Here is a 22,047-nt window from a genome sequence, read left to right as displayed (position 1 = left end):
ACCAGTGCCTAATCAGCTCATTATTCTGGCCTCTGGAATCAGGATCAAATTCTCATCATGCTGAACCTCTGGGCAGAGGAGAGGGATGTAGGTGTCCTCTGTGAGTCAGAATGGGAGCACGTTTTGCTTCTCAGCCCAGTTGCCATGATAAAGGAGTTGAATCATCTCTGATTTCCGGGGCCCGAGTTAGTTGATAAACATCTTTTCTACTTTGAGGTCACTGGGGTTGGCCATTTGGCTCTCTAACCAACTCCCATGTTGAAGATTCCACTCTCTGTACAAGTCTGTCTTAACGTAGGGACTTCTCAATGAGGCCTGTTCTCTCAGGTATGAGCCTCCAGAGAGCTTCCCTTTTAACCACAATGTCCAGATGAAAGTTCTATAGTTCTTTATGACTTTTTTTTTTTTTTGCTACAACTGTAAAAGCTTTATTTTTGCAGTTGAAAAACTTACTGTCTAGAAAGATGGGTGTAAATACTCATCATGTTCTCATAAAGAGAACCCAGAGAACGAGAGAAACAGTGGTTCTGTCCCAGAAAGCACCTGGGGGAACAGAGGACCTGGCTCTGGCTCAGACACTCAGACTACAGTTAGCTATTTAAAGTATGTGTGTGTGTGTGTGTGTGTGTGTGTGTGTGTGTGTGTGTAAATGTGTACGTTAGTGTAGGTTGCCTTGGAGGCCTCGGATCTACTGAAGAAGGAGTCACGGGTGATTGTGAGCTCTTCAGCCTCGTTGCTGGGAATTGAACCCTGGTCTTCTGCAAGAACAGCGTGTGTTCTGCTCAGCTCTCTCTCCAGCCACAGACTTTTTTCTTAAACCAGAATTAATTACAGGGAGGAAGCCAAGTACCTGGCCTTGTCTGGCCCATGGTACATGAGTTCTAAAGTGTTCCTCTCACACCCATCACACAGTCAAAGCAGTAAGAAGTCAAACCGTGGTCCAGTCTCTCCCTGTTTGAACCAGAGGAGCTCTCCTATCCCCTCTCACCTATGGCTTCCATATCTGTAAATGGTGACAAGTGATCCAATACACAGCCCCAGGGAGGACCAAGGAGCTAATGTATGGAAAGTACTTAACTCACACACAAAAAAAGTCTCGTTGCTGTGGAGTCCCCCTTTGTGGCCTTCCATAACTTGCTTTTGTTCATGTTATCTTATAGCAACAAAAAGTAATTAATACAGATATTAATCCTGCATAGCTCCCCCAAATGCTGGCCAGTGCCATACATAGCTTATGACAGCTGGTTCTGTGGTGTGTTGGTGTGGGGACCACACCACAGTACAGAGCACACGACAGTCTCAGATGTAGGCCCTCACCATGCACTTTGTTTGAGGCAGGGTCTCTCTGTTACTCTTCCTGGTATATGCCAGGCTAGCTGGTCACCAAGCTTCAGGTTTCAAGATTCTCCTGTCTCTACCTCCCACCTGGAGACAGGAGCCTGGGTACAGGTATGTGGTACCAAACCCAGCTTTCTGTGGGTTCTAGGGATCAGGTCCTCTCACTTGAGCAGTGAGTGCTTCAAACACTGAGCCATCTCGCCAGCCCTGGGACATCTTGTTTGACACTTTAAAGGAAATGATAGATGAGACCCTCCAGAAGGGTCGCAGCAGCAGCAGCAATGACAACAACAACAAGACAATGAGGGCCCAGCCTTCCTTCTTCCTTCTTACTGCCCTCAGCAATTCATAAAATTCATCTCATCATGTGAAGTTCCATGTTGTGTTCGGGAAATGGTTTGTCACAAGCTTGTGACTCAAACTGTGACTTTTGGAACTTCCAAATAATCTTCCTTAGAAATCACACCTCTTTGTTTTTTTTTTAAATCATCCTACCCCAAGCTTACTTTTCCCCCATTTCTGCAATCATGATTGCAAGAAAAAGAGTTTTGTTTGTGCTTGGCTATCATATTCTTTCATCAAGAATTATTTTAGCATGAGTATTAGAAGAATAAACAGAGCTGGCAGACATAATAGCATTATGGCCTTTTGGGGAGAGTGTAGAGACATTGTCTCACAGGACCAGACAGGTAGATGAGAATCTCTTCATGGTCTTCCTACCTCCATGTGGCTCCCACGTGCTGGGATCACAGGTGGGCACCACCATGCCTTTGTGAGGTGCTGAAGGCTGAACCCAGGACTTCTGTATATTAAGTAATCACTCTACCAACTGAACTCTATATCCAGGGGACAATAATCTTGAGCAGTGGTTCTCAGCCTTCCTAATGCCACACTCTTGAATACAGATCCTTGTGGTGCACCCCTCAACTATAAAATTATCTCATTGCCACTTTATAACTAATTTTGCTACTGTTATGAATCATAATGTAAATATCTGTGTTTTCCGATGTCCTTAGGTGACCCCTGTGAAAGGGGTTGCAACCCGTAGGTTGAAAACCACTGGTCTTGATGGAGCGTCTCAACATAGCGTGATGTGTAAGGACTGCAGCATTTGGAAGTATTTGAAAGGGGCAATGGGGCTCAGTGAGGGGCGGTGGGTGCTTGAAACAGGCGGAGTTTTAGTTCAGAATTAAGAACAGATGGGGCGGGGTTGGGATTTAGCTCAGTGGTAGAGCACTTGCCTAGGAAGCGCAAGGCCCTGGGTTCGGTCCCCAGCTCCGAAAAAAAAAAAAAGAACCAAAAAAAAAAAAAAAAAAAACAGATGGGGCTTGGAGAAGCAAGCGAAGCCAAAGGCACATTGTGAGCAGGTATGTGGAGGTTGGAGTGGCAGGTACCAGTTCCAAGAACTCAAAGATGCTGACATGCAACACTGTAGACCTGTTTGGGGCAGAAGTGGGGGGCGGGGACTCCATGGGACAAAGCAATGGAGAGCCCGGATGTGCAGTGATTTTCTTGGGCAGTAGAGAGACTTTGGAGTACAACTGTAGCCAGGCATCTGGCTCCATTAGACGGCTAGAGGGTCACGGGGACTCTGGGCAGAGGCTATAGACAGAAGGTTCAGGAAAGTCTAAGAACATTGCTGTGGATGCTCGAGGAGGGCAAGCTAACTCCAGAATGTTTGGCTTAGTGGCTTAGTAATAGAGGGACCCACCTCACACTCCAAGTAACCACCAGTCTGCCCTTTTGAATGGTTTCTATCTTTTCTATTGAAACTTTCTCTTGCCCTCAAAGGCATTAGAAAAATCTGCTAATGAAACCAGGACTCGCTCTGTTATTGTCACAGTCCTACCCAGAGCAGTAGCACACACATAAAAATGAACTTTGGAAAGACAAGGAAAACAAACCAAACTGACTTGAAGCTTTGCAACTCCCCCTCCCCCACATTTGCTGCTATGGTAGAAGCAACAACACAAAAAACTATTTCCACGGCCTGACCTAAGCATTTCCCCCAGCCCCTGCTTGTTATTGCCAGGAAGTGAGTTCATGGTTAAGTTCGTGGACTCAATTATTCGAAATCACTGGCTCTTAGCTTCCCTTTTGCGTTTACATTGAAAACAGTTCCTGCATTTGCATTTATGATCGCCCTTTGCTGTTTGAATGGCGCTTTCATTAGCTTTTAAACCTTTATTGAAAAGCCCCATGAAGCAAGCCTGAGGAACGATTGTTGTTGTTGAGCGGAGGGGGCGAGTTGAGTTTGAGAAGCAATGTGTTCACTTACACAACCATGAAAAGAGCTTTCACACCCAACAGAAAAAGCAACAGTCTGATGATTTGACACAAACATATTCGACACTAATAGATACAGAGGCCAACGTATTTAATGTGTGTATGTTTTCTTTCTCTGTGCATGTATGTGTAGTGTAGGAAGAAAATAAAAATACCTACAATAGATTCCTTCTGTCTGCTATCCAGTTCAGAATTATCAAAATGGGACAGACTGCCAGGCACGTGGTACAGAAATTAAGATCATAGACTCTGGGGCTACACGACGCTCACCTTTTTAACCCAACTGGCATGCTATGAACAAGCCAAGCCACCGTGCAGAAGACACTCGTAGGCACTCTGCTCTGCACTCCAGTGACAGCCTCAGTGAGCAGCCAATACCACCCACAAGGCAGACATGTGAATGCTCCAGATAATTCCAGTGGAGCAGAAACGAAATGTCCTGCCAAACCTGCCTGAACCTAGGATTCATCCACAACACAAATATGATCTTAAGTCTTAGGTAGCTCTGCAGAGGTGAAACTCAATGCCCGCATGGTCTTCTGACCTTCCAGTCGATTATGGACTGAGTCCAGCCAGCAGTGAGTGGGTTAAGCTGATGAGAAGATGCCTGGTGAGGACAGTTCCGAATATGAGTAAAAGGTGAAAGAGGGCTTGGGGGCCCAGCAGGGCGAGGGTCCCAGAAGCCACTAAGAGCTCACCTTTCCCTCTGTCCCTCTCCCTCAGCCTGTAGTGTGATTCACAATGTCCCTTCCTGTTGCTTCCCCCAAGACAATTTCGACATCTAGGACAGAATGCTTACCAGAGTGAAATCAGACAGGTCAGAGGTCTCTCTGGACACATTCAAGCCAGCCCACACTTTTTCTGTTCCCACTGGACCTACACTAGGAGTTGTGCAGCAGAATCATGACCAGGGAAAGACTCATTTTTTTTATTTAATTTTTTATTGGTTATTTTGTTTATTTACATTTCAAATATTATCCTCCTTCCTGGTTTCCCCTCAGAAAACCCCCTATCCCATCCTCTCCCCCATGCTTCTACAATAGTTCTCCCCTACCCACCCACTCACCTACCCACCCACTCCCAAATCATTGTCCTAGCATTCCCCTACACTGGGACAACAAGCCTTCACAGGACCAAGGGCCTCCCCTCCCACTGATGCCCAACAAGGCCATCCTCTGGTACAAATGCACATGGAGGGACCCATGGCTCCAGCTGCATATGTAGCAGAGAAGGACTCTTGTTTGGAGGGTAGCAGCCGCTTCTGCCCTGGTTGTCTGGAGTCGCTCATCTCAGATGACAGTAATATCCAACCCTACTTTCTGAGGACGACGCTGGCTGTTCACTTAGTTCAGAAGTTATACTCGGCATTCGATTGGCTTCAGATTACAAAGACAAAGGCACAAATGTGAGTTTAGTTTGGACAGTAGCAATGAAGTGGATCCTAGGGGGGAAAGTTAGGCTGCAGAATGGAGCTCTGAAAGGGAATTAATACACTGCTATTGTGGCTTGATTTACCATTTAATATAGACTATGGCACTAAGGCTGTGGATCAAGTCAAAGTCTCACTTTCGATGTGTATGTCAAGGGCTTCCCTCCAGAGGCTAAGTACTTGTGCTTCTCCTAAGTCCAGTAATTTGCAAACAAGATGGGTGGACAGTGGTACTCAAAGACCACCAGTTTATCCTCTGTCTTCTGCCTTTGGGGAGGGGTAAGCTGAAATCACCCTGTGTGTGCTGAATGTCTCATGTATAAATTCTATTTCTCTAATGGGCCTCCTAAGACAACCTCACGGAAGTTTGATAGAACCAGTTCATTGCTATGAAGAAGATATTTGTATACAATTTTTACACTCCCAAATTTGGAATCTTCTTTTTTTTATCCCTTTGAGGAGTCTAGACCATGGTATGAGCTTACCTGATATATAAATTACAGGCAAAATGTTTACATCGTACACACCTAGTAAGATTCGTTCATCTGTAACCTGGATGTAGCCTTGGGGGCAGCCAGAGCATTATACTTGGAACTGTTTGGTATCTAAGGAAGTTTAACTCAGGACTTGACTTAAATCGTACATACATACACAACTCCTTGTTATCGCGAATGCATATTGCATTAGGCAGTGCCCATGCCCACTTCCTTAATGAGTTGTTTTGTCCTTTCCTTCTAGGTCCTTGGATGTAGCTCTATTGCCCAAGCAGTCCTCAGTCGAGAACGTTTTGGCGGGATCATCACTATCAATATTGGATTTGCATCGGCCGTCGTGATGGCGCTCTATGTGACGTTTGGTATCTCTGGTATGCAGTAGAACTTCTTATCACAACTATTAACAACCAATGTGCTAGCAGGATTGGCCACTTTGCGTGCTTTATTTATTACATATCAACACTCCTGCAAGAATATGTATTGGTCTCTTTTTTAGAGATAAACTTTAATACCAACAAATGGTGAGTGGCTTACGCAAAGGCAGGGTTAGCACTCACACCTGAGCCATCCTTGGCAGCTGCAGTATATTGTCCAGAAATCAGTATTTTTTACTTTATGAATCTCATGCTTGGAAGCCATTTCCCAGATACGCTTGTGGATAGCTAAGCAAAGGTCACACCAGCAGAGGCATGCCCCTGAACCTTTTATCAGCTACAATCAGAGAGGCCAGGTCTTGTGCAAGATCCGCTCGCTCGCTCTTCCTGACAGTGCGTATCTGAGCTAGAAAACGTTAACCTAGTTCTTCCCTAATGGCCACCTGCAGGGTTTTGCAAGGCAAAATGCTGGGACGCTATTGAATGTAGTCTGGAAACTTAGAGACTGGAGGTAGTACCCAGTGTTTTGAGTCATGGAGATTCCCAGGTAGGTACCAAGCACTAAAGCAAAACTGGTCAGAAGAGGGCATTGAGACACTGTGCTCAATGCATGTTAGGCAGTGTGCTGGGACATCCTTAGTCATCTCTCTCCCTTATAACAACAGTCTGTTGGAATGTGTTATTGTCTTCATATCCCACAGAGAGAGATGGGGCTGACGGTGTCCTTAAATTGCTATAAGTCCTGTGTTTGGCAAAGGGACAGAGCAACATTGACCCTCAGTGGGCTATTAGGGGCAAAATTACTCTGAGAAAAGGATCCTTAAGGGGAGCTGGCTGGTCTTGTGGTAAATATGCCACTGGAATGCTGAAGAATGACGCCCAGACTCCCTGAAGCCTTGTGGGGTGTGATACTGCCAATGATCCTTTACTGGATGACAGCGTGCACGTTACAGACCCTTTTGAAGACTCAAGAACGACCAGTGCATGCTGGACATGAATATAAATGTGATCCCATCTTGGGGTCATTGGCTGATGGAGTCAGTGGCCTCTCACTTTTAAGTATTAAAAAATCCTTCTACTATAAAGGAGTTTTAGCATCTTGCTCCATTGTGAACATGCCAACCATACCTAATTATGTAGCATGCTACTCAAAGTATGTAGGTTGCCTGATGGTAACTATTTTTTTAAGTTGTGTGTGTGTGTGTGTGTGTGTGTGTGTGTGTGTGTGTCTGGGTCTGTGTGTGTCTGTGTGTGTGTGCGCACGCATGCACACACACACAGACATATGTCATTGAGGCCAAAAGTTCTCTCCTTTTACCATATGGGTTTCAGGGACTTGAACTTGGGTTGGTGGCAAGTGCCTTTACTTTATCCTCTTAGGCATCTCAGGGGATCACATTCGTAACTACTTTTTTAAAAAATATATTTATTTATTTATTTATTTATTTATTTATTTACTTAATGTATATGAGTACCCTGCAGCTGTCTTCAGACACAGCAGAAGAGGACATCAGATTCCCTTTAAAGATGGTTGTGAGCCACCATGTGGTTGCTGGGAATTGAACTCAGAACCTCTGGAAGAGCAGTGGGTGCTCTTAACCTCTGAGCCATTTCTCTAGCCCAGTAACTACTTTTGATGTTACATTTTGTAAATGAATTAATTAGAAACGCAGAATAGCCTTGCTAGAAGACAGGATAAGGAATCGTGCAAGGATGGTGAGAAGGAGTTTGCCTTGAACAGAATCTTAGAAGAGTTCACTTAGCTCACTAAGATCCACATGGCGGGCCTGTTGGACTCCAGCTGTCCTCCTGGGAGTGGGGTCTTGACGTAGAGAATGTGGTCATTAAAGCAGCCTTGGCAGAGCCAGTATTTGAGGGCAGGACTCTCTGACCCTGGTGCCTCATGTTCTTTCCACAACACTGCTCTGGCCTTGGCCTCTCTGGTCTGAGGGAGGAAGTTCTATAGCCCCTCTGGACTCCAGCCATTGCTCCTCCTCCATTTCTGAACCTCCGGTGCCCCTTATCCCCTTCTTCTCACTAGTTTTCAAAGCTTCCTCCTAGATCTACCCTCTCTGATGTCCAACCAGCCGTCCCTAGATATCTGCCATCTGCATTGTCTTAACAAAGCCCCTTGATGCTTTCCTTATATAAGATGCCTACCAAGCGGCTGACATCACTTGAGACCGGAGGCTAATTAGGTCTTCAGAGTGCTTGCCAGAGATTGCACAGTGTAAACCTATCTGCAGGAAATTTTATCTTAGAAGAGAGCTTGTTCTAGAAGCCTCATTTGGCAAGGCATTCCTGAGGGATGGTTTTCATCAGAGGTGACTTTTTAAGTATCCCTTGTCCTTCTACAGTGAGTGCCTCCAGGCTGTCTGCCTTAGATCATAGGGTCTACCCCGTCAGTGAGGATCAGCCATGTCCTTTGTCCTGTCTGGTGCCTTCACTCATCTGCTATGGTCAGAGATTCAACTCCTCTAAGCTCAGAGATTCCTCCAGGCTCAGACCCTCGTCTCCTCTGAAGTCTAGAAATGGAAGGCGTTTCATTTGGTCTTAGGCTGTTATTGGATCCTCTGTCCCATCTTCCCTCGCCTGCCCTGTGTTAACTAAATGACTCTCCATGCAGCCACAGGAAGAAAAGGAACAGATACAGCCTGGTTCCAGGAATTTCCCATCAGCCTCTGTGTCCAAATTCCTCTGTCCAACCTTCCTACTAAGCTGGCTTCTGGAACCCATAAAAGCAGACCCCATAGATGAAGTACTTGTGGCTACCTTTGTGGCTTAGCAGTCAAAACCCATTGTCGCCCTTGGGCTAGAGACTCTCTATTGGGGCTGGGCTTCTCGAGCTATGCTTGACCATGGTTCTGATGAGGGCCAGGGTTCAGGATTATCACCTTCCTCATCATCACCGTTGCCATCATCAGGAGCTGGTATCTTTCTTGTTCACATCCGACCGGAGCATCCACATTTCAATGTGCTCACTTTGAAAGTGAATTCGGTCCCTCTTCCACAGGAAATGCCATCCATGTTCTTCAGATTCACTTCATGCTTCCCTATCAGTCTGCTATAAGGGAGTGTTAGCATCCTGCTCCATTGTGAACGTGCCAACCAACCAATCAGAGCTTACCACACCTAATTATGTAGCATGCTACTCAAAGTATGTAGGCTGCCTGGTGGTAACTATTTTTTAAATATGTGTGTGTGTGTGTGTGTGTGTGTGTGTGTGTGTGTGTGTGTGTGTGTGTGTATACCCCCACATGCATGCTCTGACATGCTTAAATGTGAATGCACTTAATTTTCAAGGCAGATACTTTTGCTTTTAGATTTATTTTTAGCTATGTATGTGGGGAGAGGAGGAGAATGTGTGTGTAAGTGCACACACATGCAGAGTCCAGAACAGGACACTGGGGACGTTGGAGCTGAGTTACAGATGTTTAGAGCTACCCACCCAGTGGGTACTGGGGATCAAACCCGAATCCTCTGCAATATGAGTTCCCAACCACTGAGCTATCCCTCCAGCCCCAAGGCAGAGAAATCTTTATAATGAGCTGAAGGAAGTCTACAAGTGAATTAATGGGACTTGGCTTTTAAATTCAGGTAAAGTTGGACTTGAAGTTTGGCTCCATTACTCACTGACTGGAGAAAGCTTCCATTTCTCTGTTTGTTCACCAGTAGTTAACTATGGCAGAGTCCGTCCCATTAGGTTCTTAAGTCTAAATAATACCACAGCGACAAGATCTGGCAAATCACCCAGTAAGTATGTTAGCTGAGTCCAAAGCCACATAGGAACATCTGTGGCATTGCACAGAGCAAACCTTCTCTCTGACCTTATAGGTAGGTGGGAATCAGGAAGTTGATTTCGTTACCCATGGCTTGGGTTGTGTTAAAGGAGCCGTTGCCACATTTCTGCGTGAGAAGAAACACACTGTTCACACAGAGGGACCTAGAAGGATGCATTGTGACATGGCAGTCACCTCTAGGACAGGCACAAGGGGACCCACCAGGACAGCAGCTTTTCCCAGTGCTAAGAGTGGCTTTACAGCCTCTAGGCATGTGCTAGAGAATTTGTTAGATGTGTATTTAAACCTCATCCACCTTACTGTATATTCACAGTCATAGTTTACGACAAGCTACTTGTGTCCTTTAACTGACAGCTAAAACTCCACTTCTAGGAAAATGATCTACTTACGCCAAGTGTTTAAATGTCCGAGTTCCTTCTCATACAGATAAATTGTCGAAACTGTGTTTAATGATGCCGCAGATTATTATTATTATTAGTTCTCCCTCGCCCAACACTCACCCGTGTCTCTGTTTCCCTCTCCCCACGCCCACTCTCTGGCCTGACTGTCTCCTCTTCCTTGCAGGGGGCCACATCAACCCAGCTGTGTCTTTTGCAATGTGTGCCTTTGGAAGGATGGAGTGGTTCAAGTTCCCATTTTATGTCGGAGCCCAGTTTTTGGGAGCCTTTGTTGGGGCTGCAACGGTCTTTGGCATTTATTATGGTGAGTCCTGAACCTGAGTCCAAAGATTTGGAGGGCTGGTGGGGCATCCTGTGAGAGTCTGAACTCTTGGCAGCCAGCTGTGAAACAGAGCAAGGACAGGAAGCATCGTGACAATGGGGCCACTTTATGAAGCCCTTTAATAAAATCTGTGAAACTGTTTTTTTTTTTTAATCCAAAGATGTTTGTGCATGTTGGGTTTGTTTTTTTAACTTGTGCCTATGTCTGCACACCACTCGAGAGTCTGCTGCTCCCAGAGGCCAGGAGAAAGGAATCAGACTGGAGTTATAGACCATTGTGAGACAGATACCATGAATGTGTGGGATCCGAACTCAGATCCTCTCTGGAAGAGCAGCCTCAGTTCTTAACTGCTCAGCCACCTCTCTAGATGCCAAACTATAAATCTTAAGGAGGGATGGCACCTCTTAAAGAGACTGATTTCAGGTCCACCCTGTTCTGCAATATGAACATAGGCACTGTGCCAGTTGCCTTTCTCGTGCTTTCTGACTTGATGAGAAAATTTCTGCCCAGTTGTGAAAGCTGTGGCCCTGTAAATATCTAGAGTAGGCATTAGGGAAGATGCTTTTGGAGAAGAACAGCCAGAGACAGGCTGAATGGGAGCAAACAGCCAGGGTGTCTGCCCAGGATCCCTCAGGAAAATGTGCCCCCCGCAATCACAGGCCCAGGACTGAGCTACGGCCATGACAGTTACTAGCTCAGTGACTTAAATCATTTTGGAATGAAGCAAGGTGGCACATGTCTGTAATCCCATCGCCTGAGTGGTTGAGGAAGGATGGATGGTCAGGAGTTCAAGGTCATTCTCAGCTATAAAGCAAATTCCAGGCCAGCATGAAACCTTGTCTCAGAATAAATAATGAGTAAGTAAATAAATAAGGCATCAGACCAGGTAGGTCTCAGTTTCCTCCTCTGGAAAACGAGGGACTCCCACAGTCCTCAAGGCTAAGAAATCTCAGTGTTCTGCAGCACCAACTATTCAACCCGAGAGGAGCCTCAGAGAATTCTGAGTGGCAAACTAAAGACACTGACAATCCAAACCCTAGGGAAACAGGTTCTACATAGGGGCTTCTCTCCCATGTCTGTCAGAGAATTAAATGTCTAAGGGAGATTCGATGTCAGACCAGAAACCCAGGGAACCAGCAGCCAACAGAGAAGCCTGGGCGGGTGCCACCTGTATCAATGGCTGCTGGTTCCCTGGCTCTGAGGGCTCTAAGGTCCATCCATAGCATCTTCACTATCCGGGTACACTGTCTATTCTGATGTAAACTTTTAGGAACAATAAAGAGTATCCTAGGAGCTATGACCTCCTCTTAGCACAAGTTAAAGTCACACTTTGGTTTTAGATCAAAATCTTTAGTCTGAAAATTCCAAGAATCCCCCACAGCCACTCGCCCAAAGAAGATTGGTTTCCAGAACACTCTAAGGATTCTGCCCAAGTTAGGATGAAGCACCGGGCCAACCACCGGCTTTCTGCTTCTGATTCATCATCCCGGGGTTCTCCTGGGGGCGGGGTCTCTAAGACTATCTAAAGACTGCTTGGCTTCTACAGATTTGCTCAAGCCCAAGCATGGGGCTCTCTTCTCCCTTGATTTCTGTTACTGTGATAGAGGAGAGTATTCCTTTCAACTCACAGACCACGGTCCCTCGCCGAGGGAAGTCAAGGCAGGAACTCAAAGTAAGAACTTGAAACAGGAAATATGGAGGGATGGTGGTGCTGGCTTTCTCACAGGCTCATTTATAGAAAGCTTTCTTATACAGCCTAGAATGAACTCCATGAAGAACACGGTGCCCTCACCCCAGTGGGACGGACTCTCCTTTGTCAATTAACGAGCAGGATACTCCCTCATAGACATGTCCACAGGCCAGCCTGACCTGGTGGTCTCCCGGGTGAGAGTCCCCTCTCAGGTCACCCTAGGTGACGCCATGTTGGCAGTTAAAGCTGACTAGGACACCTTCCTCTAGTCCTTTCCAGAAAACACTAATGCCCCTGAGTTCTGTCTTTTACAGATGGACTCATGGCCTATGCTGGCGGAAAATTGCTCGTCGTGGGAGAAAATGCAACGGCATTCATTTTTGCAACATATCCAGCTCCATTCATATCCACACCAGGTGCCTTTGTAGACCAAGTAAGTGAAGAGCCAATGAGGACCTGATTTTGGTGGAAGCACGTGATAGAAGTGGGGATGGGGGGGGTTGGGCATGAACAGGAATAGGGCGTGTACTGCTGGAGCATTGTGTGCCTGTCAAAAGGGAAGGGTTGCATTTTCCAGTCAGAGGTGTTTCTATGACCTGAACTTTCTGGGCGGTGATTTGCCCTTGAAGACGCTGATGCCACCAGAAGGGTTCTCCGTTTCCTTTTTAACACACATAGTTGCTTCATATTAGTTGAGGTCCAGAGAAAGAGTGTCTCCTGTGTCCCGTCCTGCAGGACGGTCAACGAGGGTCCAGGGGCGAATGAGCTTCACTTCACTTCTAGTGTCTCTTTAGTGCTCATGGTCTAAGGGTGATGACTACCAGAGATGGCATCGTATCTACACCGGAGGACTGTGAAATATGGCGGGGAGCCAGGGTGGAGTCAGGAATCTGCCCTGTCTCTCTGTAAGCCCTAGTTTCACCTGACTCTCAAGGGGGCTAAGTGTCTTGACTGGATCGGTATCTGAAGTAGCGCCTGCTGGGTTTGGTGGCTGCACACTTGTGATCCCAGCCTGTGGGAAGCAGAGGCGGGAACATCAAGCCAGCCTGGTTAATATGGAAAGTTCCAGGTCAACCAGGGCTGCACGAAGAGCTACAGCTGTATTGGTTGTGAGAAGAACCACATATCCTCATCATTTTCTTTTCCACTCTGATCACAAAGTAAATCAGGACACAAACATTTACTGATCTTTCCCTGGGTAATCAGCCCCACGTCTGGAACCTGAAGAATTTGTTGCTGAATGAAAACGGCAAAGTTCCAAGATCCAGAGTCCAAGTCCTTAAACTGAAACGACATTCCTGTCGCAGACTCCCTGAGTGGTTTCAGCAAGTTACTGAATTTTCTTTTTTAAGTTTCTGATTCTGGGGCTGGAGAGATGGCTCAATGGATAAGAGCGCTGGCCGCTCACAGAGCACCTGCATGAGGGCTCCTGACCATCTGTATAACTCCAGTTCCAGGTGATCTGATGCCCTCTTCTGGACTCCACAGGTACTACATGCATGTAGGCACTTGTATACATTTATATATATATATATATATATATATATATATATATATATATATATATATACATACATACACACACACACATATGTGTGTGTGTGTCCATTCCATTTGGATAAATATCATATGGATGAATATCAGCTTTTGTCAGGCTCATTGTAAGAGTTAAAATAATAACATGAGAAATATATGTTGTTAGCAGTGTCTGTGAAGAAATGTAGAATGTAGTTGAACAGTGTCCATGGAACAAAGAGACAGCCAGATGTGGTGGAGCACACCTATAATCCTAGCCCCCTCCTGAGGAATTTTTTTAAAGAGCAATGTAAATAATTAATATTAACACAAGGCTATGGCATCCCATTGGTAGCCTGCAGGGACCTTGCATGTCCTAGGACTGGAGAAAGAGCTGTAGTGGGAAAGACAGCGAGAGATAAAGCTGCTTAAAGAAGGAATGTTGCCGCCATGTGCAGTGGTGTAGGCATGGTAGGCAAGGAAGTAATTGAGTTTGAGATTCCTCCAGTCCTTTCCGGATGCCACATGTGCCAAAGCAATCTCTATTACACATGCAGTAAGGGAAGTCAGAGACCCTGGGCCGACATAAGATTTGGGGATACGGTAGTGGGGGAAAGACATGAGAGAATCTTTCAAGGAGCTCACGAACCAATCAAGTGGAAAAACAGAACCAGTGCGATGAGCACAGCCATTTTCCCTACAGAGAAATTTGACGGAAGTGCAGGTGCCTGTTACTCTTGAGGACGTACGTTTGACTGGGCTCTGACCTAGAAGCAGAAGCACTGAGTGAGGCCAGCTCCACTCTCTCGGCCATCTGTTCCTGGAACTCTGTCCCCACTCTCTCAGTCATAGCGTTGGCACATTCTGTAGCCTCCTCCTGAGCTTTCTTGATGGGTTGTTTCCTCAGAGCAGTTTGTCTGCATTTGTGTTGCAGGGCGTACACAGCAACAGGACGCTGAATCTTAGGCGCTTTGATCCCGGACTTCTTCCCTTCTTTAAGGGCTTTCTGATGACATATTGGTGGACACTGCCTTCTTTAGAAAAATTGAAAAGCTTTCAGGTTCTGCTAGCTCTTCTTTTGGGATCTAACAGTCAAGGCACAGTAGTATCTGTCAGCCCAGAAACACTCTTATCTCCTTTTTCACAATCACCAACTGACAAACACTCCATCCAACACCTACGATGCACCCTGAACAGACTTGTTTTGTCTCTCCAGTTTTCCTTGGTCTATAACAAGAACGCCCCTTACACAATGGCAGGCATACTTTGCTGCAGGTCTAACCACCTTGCCTCATGGGAAAAGCTTATTATTCCTACCACTGATTCAGAGCACACATCCTGGGCCATCCCACTGGTGCTGTTTAGAGATTTCTGTGTCTCTGTAGTAAGTTTGGTGATAGACATCCTGTAACGTAGCCACCTTTTCCATTACCAATGTTTGCTTAAATGGCTTCCAGTTTCCATCATGAGAAACCATAGATACATTTTAAAAATAACTTTCCACAGTTTGGATTATTTCTGTGGCATGAGTCTGACCTATTGAATTGTATGCGTGAACTTGGATACGTTACCACAGGCTTACCTTTCAGGGGCGTGGCATGTGTTAAGTTTCAGTAGAAAAACCCGGAAGAATGTGTCTCCTCTAACTCTGCTACTGTTTGTGTGTGTTTCTTTGTTACAAAGCAGATCTCCCTTCTCCTTTCATCAGTGTGATTTTCCCATTAAGAAACTTCTGTCCATCCGCTTTGCTTGTTTGTCCGTCGCTTTCCCACTTGCTGTCTTTACAGCCAGTCTAAATCAGCCCTCCTTCACGTTCCTATCCTGCCCCTTGTCCCTCAGTGTTGCTGACTAGCAGCTTGACAGACAAAGGTTTATTTATTTTAGGTGGATGAATCTGTGCACTACATGCTTACAATGCTTGTGGAGGTCAGAAGAGGGCGTCAGGTCCCTGGGAACTGAAGTTACAGATGGCTGCCGTATAGGTGCTGAGAACGGAGCCCATGCCCTCTGCAGGAGCAGCCAGTGCTCTTAACTGTGGTGCTGGCTCTGGGTTCCAGACCCCTGTCATTTTCATCTCTTAATAGAACGGGTGACTTTGAGTGGACAGAAGACAGACTGAACCATGGAACATTTTCCCCCTCTCCAGGTGGTGTCGACCATGTTCCTCCTTCTGATCGTCTTTGCCATGTTTGACTCCAGAAACCTGGGTGTCCCCAGAGGCCTGGAGCCCGTGGCCATTGGCCTCCTGATCATTGTCCTTTCCTGTTCTCTCGGACTCAACTCTGGCTGTGCCATGAACCCAGCTCGAGACCTCAGTCCCAGGCTCTTCACTGCACTGGCGGGATGGGGGTTTGAGGTCTTCACGTAAGTACCAATGGCAGAGCAGGGAGAAAAGGATGGGCGCGTGCTTCAGGAAAGAGGACTGAGCCATGGCTTGGAGACGTAGGAGCACATGGACCAGAGAGCAGAGGCTATGGACACTCTGGTTAAACGTGAACCATTTTTATTATATAACTTGGCTACAGATTGACTTTGTGACCGAGTCAAGTCTAGAATCAATATCTGATGTTGCCCAGGGACTCCTGAGTCCTTGTTCTCTCAGCAGAGTTTTATTGGGCACTAGCTATGCAGAAGTCACTGTGATAGAGAAGGACATTTCCAAATCAGCAGGCACACTAGGATTTGGGAAACATGTTTGTGTGTTTACAAGGGCAACTGGTCAAAATTAACTGGGCATACCATATAAGATGAGTTGAAAACAGAGATTAGAAGGATAAAATCCATGCCCCAAGGCATGGCTGCATGTGCCTGTAATTCCAGCAGTGGGATATCCAGAGAGCTTGCTGGCCTCTGGACAGCCAGCCTAGCTGAAAGGGAAGCTTCTACTTCAGTAAGAGTCCCTTCCTAAGAAAAATAAAGCAGAGAATATAGGGAGAGAATCTATACATGGGTACCTAATATGGGCTCCAGACATACCCTCACACTTGAGTATACACACCCACAGACACAAAGACACAGACACAGACACACACACACACACACACACACACACACACACACACACACACTTGTGTACATTCCTGGCAGTCTAGGAACATAGTGTAAATAATGGGTACCATGTGTGTGTGTGTGTGTGTGTGTGCGTGTGTGTGTGTGTGTGTGTGTGTGTGTGTGTGCAGAGACAGGACCAACATCTGAGCACCTCCACTTAGGACTTGTGCTTCTGACATGATGTGTCCAGCTCGAGATAAAGCCGACAGGATCCCACCGATGACAGGAAGGGTTGTATCTTTACAAATATCTTAGACTTACTGAGCCTTACTAAAAAAGGCTGCTACAGGGATAGCATTCTTACCTCCAGACCTTCTGGAAAGGTCTCTTAAACCCTGAGGAGAAAGCAGCCACCTTTTACCTACTTCTCACAGCAGGACGCATCTGAATTTGGGATTTGGGGATGGAGTGGGGGTGGGGTGGACCCTGAGACAGTGGTGGGTCCAGCTATATCTTGCACAAAATAAAGAGTGGCATCTGGTGGCTGCTGTGCTCTCCCATCCAACCTACGTTGGTAACCAAAGACAGGACAGTGTCCCCCCCTAGTGACAGGCTCCTAGTGATGAAGCACTGGAGCTCAGACACCTTCTAGACTGCCTGGGATTGAGACCAGCTCTTCTGGAGACCAGGACCGAGCTCTTGCTTTCTGTTCATGTCCTCTATTGTCCCCTCTGGTCAAAGCCTGCTGCTGTAAACAAGCCAGGTATGAAGGCTGTAATCCATCCAAGTTTGAGGGAGGCCTGAGCTACATAAGTTCCAGGACACTCTGGACTGCAGAGTTTGACCCTATGTGAAACAGACAAAATCTGCTCTGAACAAAACAGCCACAAGGGACAGTCTGGTTCTCCAGCTCAATCATGGCCTCACTAGGACTCCAGAATCTAGTGAGAATGCTGTGAAATCCTCATTTCACCCGTCTGCACCCGTCTGCACCTCCTGCTTTCCCTGGACTATTACAAGTGTTTGTCACTCTCCTGGTTTTTAGAAATAGTTTTCCCTGACATATACGTCTTTAAATAATATACTTTGTATGCTTTGTTTTTCCCGAGTGATCGTAGAAGCCGCTCCTGTGGAGTTGCTTAAATAGATTTTCCTTCTTTTTTGAAACAAATCTCACAAGGCAACCACTATCTCCTGGAGCTACATCTTTGCTAGCATGTGCATACCCTCATGATGGTGGTGGTGGTGGTGGTGGTGGTGGAGGTGGAGGTGGAGGTAGAAGTGGTGGAGGTGGAGGTGGTGGTGGTGGAGGTGGAGGTGGGGGGTGGTGGTGGTGGTGGAGGTGGTGGAGGTGGTGGAGGTGGAGGAGGGAGTGGAGGCGGTGGTGGTGGAGGTGGTGGTGGGGGTGGAGGAAGGCGGAGGTGGTGGTGGTGGTGGAGGTGGTGGAGGAGGAGGGAGGGGGGGAGGAGGAGGGGGAGGTGGTGGTGGTGGAGGAGGTGGTGGAGGTGGAGGTGGAGGTGGTGGAGGTGGAGGAGGTGGAGGTGGTGGTGGTGGTGATGGTGGTGGTGGTGTTGGGGTTCTGCAGGAAAAGGGTGAACACAACACACTGCTTTACAGAGTGAAGCCTTACAGAGTGCACCTGTCGGCTATGCCATGAAAGATATGCATGGTTTTAGCCATAGTCCGTAGGTAATTTAGGAGATAATTCACATACTGCTTTAGACTTCCTTCATTCACTATTTGGTTGAACTCACTATTTGGTCAGCATTAACTCAAGAGTTCTGGGAATTTTCTCACATTCTGAGTTCCTCCCTTTTGTTTCATTCATAACCCCCAGGCTTCATTATCTCACAATATAGGAAAGACAGTTACAGAATAGCCTCTCTAGAGGTCCTCAAATCTTGGCCACGGATTCATGAAATCATATATATTTTTAATGCATTACATTTTACTGGAGGGGGTGTATAGGACGGGTGGTGGGTGTACACACACCACTATGCAACTATGTGGGTCCACACACCACTATGCATGTATGTGGGTCCACACACCACTATGCACCTATGTGGGTCCACACACCACTATGCACCTATGTGGGTCCACACACCACTATGCATGTATGTGTGGGTCCACACACCACTATGCACCTATGTGGGTCCACACACCACTATGCACCTATGTGGGTCCACACACCACTATGCACCTATGTGGGTCCACACACCACTATGCATGTATGTGGAGGTCCAAAGACAGCTTGCAAGAGTTGCTCCTCTCCTTCCAACAACATATGAGTTCTGGGGATAGAAGGCAGGTCATCAGGCTTGGCAGGAAGCACTTTACCCACTGAACTATCCCATTTGCCCAAGTACCATGTTTTCTAAAAGGAAAATAAATAGGGTACAATCATTCCCTGGTGTCATTAGGACACAGGAATGGGTCCCTGTTATCAGGTATACTGTGAAGTCCGGGATGGTATTGACCATGCTGCAGTGAATGGGCTTATAGTCAACAATTATCAAGTTCAGGAGAGGTTTGATGGACACAAGAGTGAAAAACAGGATAGAGATACAAAGGTGACTAAGACGTGTCTCACTGGTTTCTTGTTTGCTTTCAGAGTTGGAAATAACTTCTGGTGGATACCTGTCGTGGGTCCTATGGTTGGCGCTTTCCTGGGAGGTCTTATCTACATTCTTTTTATCCAAATGCATCACTCGAAGCTCGACCCAGATATGAAGGCAGAGCCATCTGAGAACAACCTAGAGAAACACGAACTCAGTGTCATCATGTAGTGGGATGACTAGATCTAGAGTTACCGTTCATCCAGTTCTTTCTTCAGAGAAGATGTCATCTGTGTGCCTGTGCAGACTTGGGGCGGGGGAATCTACGTCTGCTAGTTTTCTCTAGCCAACTGGGACAAAAAAAAAAAAAAATCACAAAGGCATCCGTGGAAAACTCCACCGGTCACCCCTCCCCAGAATAGCACTGACTGTTTATGATGGGTATTTGATGGAAGTCCTTACTCCTAGGTGATTGCTAAGAATTTTGAAACTTGACCGTGTGCTTGGCTGGATAGCCTCAGAGACCTTTTTTTACCCTGTATGAAATTGTGTCATCAAAGGCTCTGTCTTCACAATCTATAAATACAACATTCTAAAACTGAAAGGCCCGTGGTTGTGCTTAACACCTATGAAACGGGAGCAAAGGGTTAACACTCTACCGAGCTGGGCACCGTCACTACATAAATACTGATATTCTCCCAACCTAGGGTTATAGAAAGCAGCAGAAGGCAGCTGGGAAGAACACGGTGGCATTTAGAAACCTCAGGACACAAGATAAATTTGGGGAGCTAAATGGCTTTCTTTTTAATGGAAACCATTTGTCAGATTAATCTCTTGCTCCTCTGCATTTTAGATGGTATCAATTAATTTCCAGGTCTTTAAGTCTATAATAACCTAAAATATGATTGTAACCTTGGTCGGGAAAAATACATCGCTCTGTCTTTTAGCACAAATGTGTTTCCCTAATGGCTCACTCGAGGAGAGACCTTTTTAATAGTCTGTGGCTACACTTGCCCCTGTCCTCAGAAGCCCAAGATAAAAGCCAGTGGAAGCCAGCCTGGTGGACTAAAGTTGGAGGTAGACAAAGTCCCTAGGACAAAAGGATGAGCTCAGGCTTTCAGACTCCCAGACACTTCCACACAAGTTATCCAATTTGACCCCAACAGCAATGGTCTGAGGTAAATGACCACAGCATTCTTTTCAAATGAGAATCTCACGTAAATTGAGTTGAGCAAGCTGCCCCTTCCTCACAGGGTGCTTTGAACGGTGCCACATGCCCTCCTGAAGCCTGCTGGTTGACTGAGGGTGTTTGACAGCCCGCTCAGGCTTCTGTGAAAGGGGCACGGCAGCTTCCAGCCCGCGTGTGCTTTCACTGCAACCGTTTAAAAGCCCGGTGTTCCTAAACACAGCCAAGTTTTCCCAGGTGCTTTGCAAAGACCAACAAGAAATGAATGAGAAACCTCTCTGATACCCTGTGCTGTACAACCTGTCGGCATATAGATTCATTTTCTGAGTCTGAAATTACCTAGATATTTTCTAGTTTAAATAAATTTGGGGCGGGATATTATTGTGTTTAAGGTCATTTTCCCCCCCATTTGATGGCTACCGAACATACTTAGCTCAGCGTTGTGTTGGTTACTGTCTAGGAATTGAATATCCCATGGGAAGTTTAGAAAATATTTATTCCCAGTTAGCTCAGGTGACTCCAGCATGCATTAAGGACTGGGAACATAGACTGGATGGAACCTGATGAACCATGTGTAATTGTCACGACGGGCTTGGTGTTCTCTGTGCCATAGGTTCCTTCTGGATGACAGCATCATGGCTCTCACTAGTGGCAATTTTGATTTCTTCCCTCTACTCAGACGTCTTGGAACACCTGGAGATGTTGGTAGTTTTCACAACTAGAAATGGGGAAGAATGCTAATGGCTAGAGGTGCCGTCACAGCAAGGCAGTATCTAACTCATGTCGGTTATGCCCAGGCTGAGAGACCCTGGAGTTGGAAAGGGTGAAGAGAGAAAATCAGGAGACCCTGAGGCCCTGTGCTCTGGAGTCAAGTTCTTTAAGGAACAGAGATGCTAAACAAGCCAGAATAGGCCCTTGGGGTGGGATTTAACTCTCAGAGCAAAAGGTTATTTAAAATTAGAGCTTTCAGGGTAGATTGTGGAGTACATGATGACCCAGGCAGGTGCTCACTAGATATCACTGGATGACTAATGACCAAGATTATGAAGTGGATGTGTACACTATTGGGACTCTACCCCGGGAAGGATATCTTGATGGTGTTGTAAGACCCCATAGTGGCCTTACCTCAGGAGCGCCACCCACAGAGCACAGAGTGACAAAGTGACCGCTGCAATAGCATGAGGGTATAAGGTTTTTAATCCACGTACGTGGGGTTGCTCATCCACACAGGGAGAGGCAACCCCAAACCCAAAAAACACACAACTTTTATTCATTACAGAGGGCAGACTTCAGCAACAGAGTTAACTGGTGCTCTCATTGGTGGTACACAGGACAAAGGATTCAGTCAGGTATTGGCTGGCCTGCTCAAGGGGCTGTTCTTGGCTCAATTGGTCACTTTTCTCATCCAGCCCTGTACCTGGCCTTGGTGAATCACTGGGAAAGGGCTAAGTTGGCATGTCCCTTGGGGGTGGGGGTGAACTGGGTGGTCGGGCAGGATCAGGATGACACCTTGAGGTTGTTCTCGGAATTTACCACAGAGAAGGGCAGGGGGTCTTTCCGAGAACAGTTTTTGGGTTTTTTGTTTGTTTGTTTGTTTTTTGTTTTTGTCTTAATTAGCTTAGTCAGAATCTTGATCACCAAAACTTTATCATATCACTGGGCATCCTGA

At 46.4% G+C, this 22,047-nt stretch overlaps 1 protein-coding gene across 1 annotated transcript in view; it reads left to right on the top strand.

Annotated features, from left to right (window-relative positions):
• Aqp9 (aquaporin 9) overlaps positions 1-19,796 on the top strand; it is a 40,047-nt gene extending 20,251 nt beyond the window's left edge. The window contains exons 5-9 of the mRNA XM_032911040.1: positions 5,792-5,918; positions 10,286-10,423; positions 12,446-12,564; positions 15,793-16,010; positions 19,249-19,796. Of these exons, the coding sequence (XP_032766931.1) occupies positions 5,792-5,918; positions 10,286-10,423; positions 12,446-12,564; positions 15,793-16,010; positions 19,249-19,423 (777 nt within the window). The 3' untranslated portion in view covers positions 19,424-19,796. The remainder of the gene's footprint in view (positions 1-5,791; positions 5,919-10,285; positions 10,424-12,445; positions 12,565-15,792; positions 16,011-19,248) is intronic.
• Positions 19,797-22,047: the final 2,251 nt, after the last annotated feature.

The sequence above is a fragment of the Rattus rattus genome, chromosome 8, assembly GCF_011064425.1.
Source record: "Rattus rattus isolate New Zealand chromosome 8, Rrattus_CSIRO_v1, whole genome shotgun sequence".
Lineage (NCBI taxonomy): Eukaryota > Metazoa > Chordata > Mammalia > Rodentia > Muridae > Rattus > Rattus rattus.
Note: the sequence above shows the minus strand (reverse complement) of the source record. Positions and strands in the feature narration are given on the sequence as shown.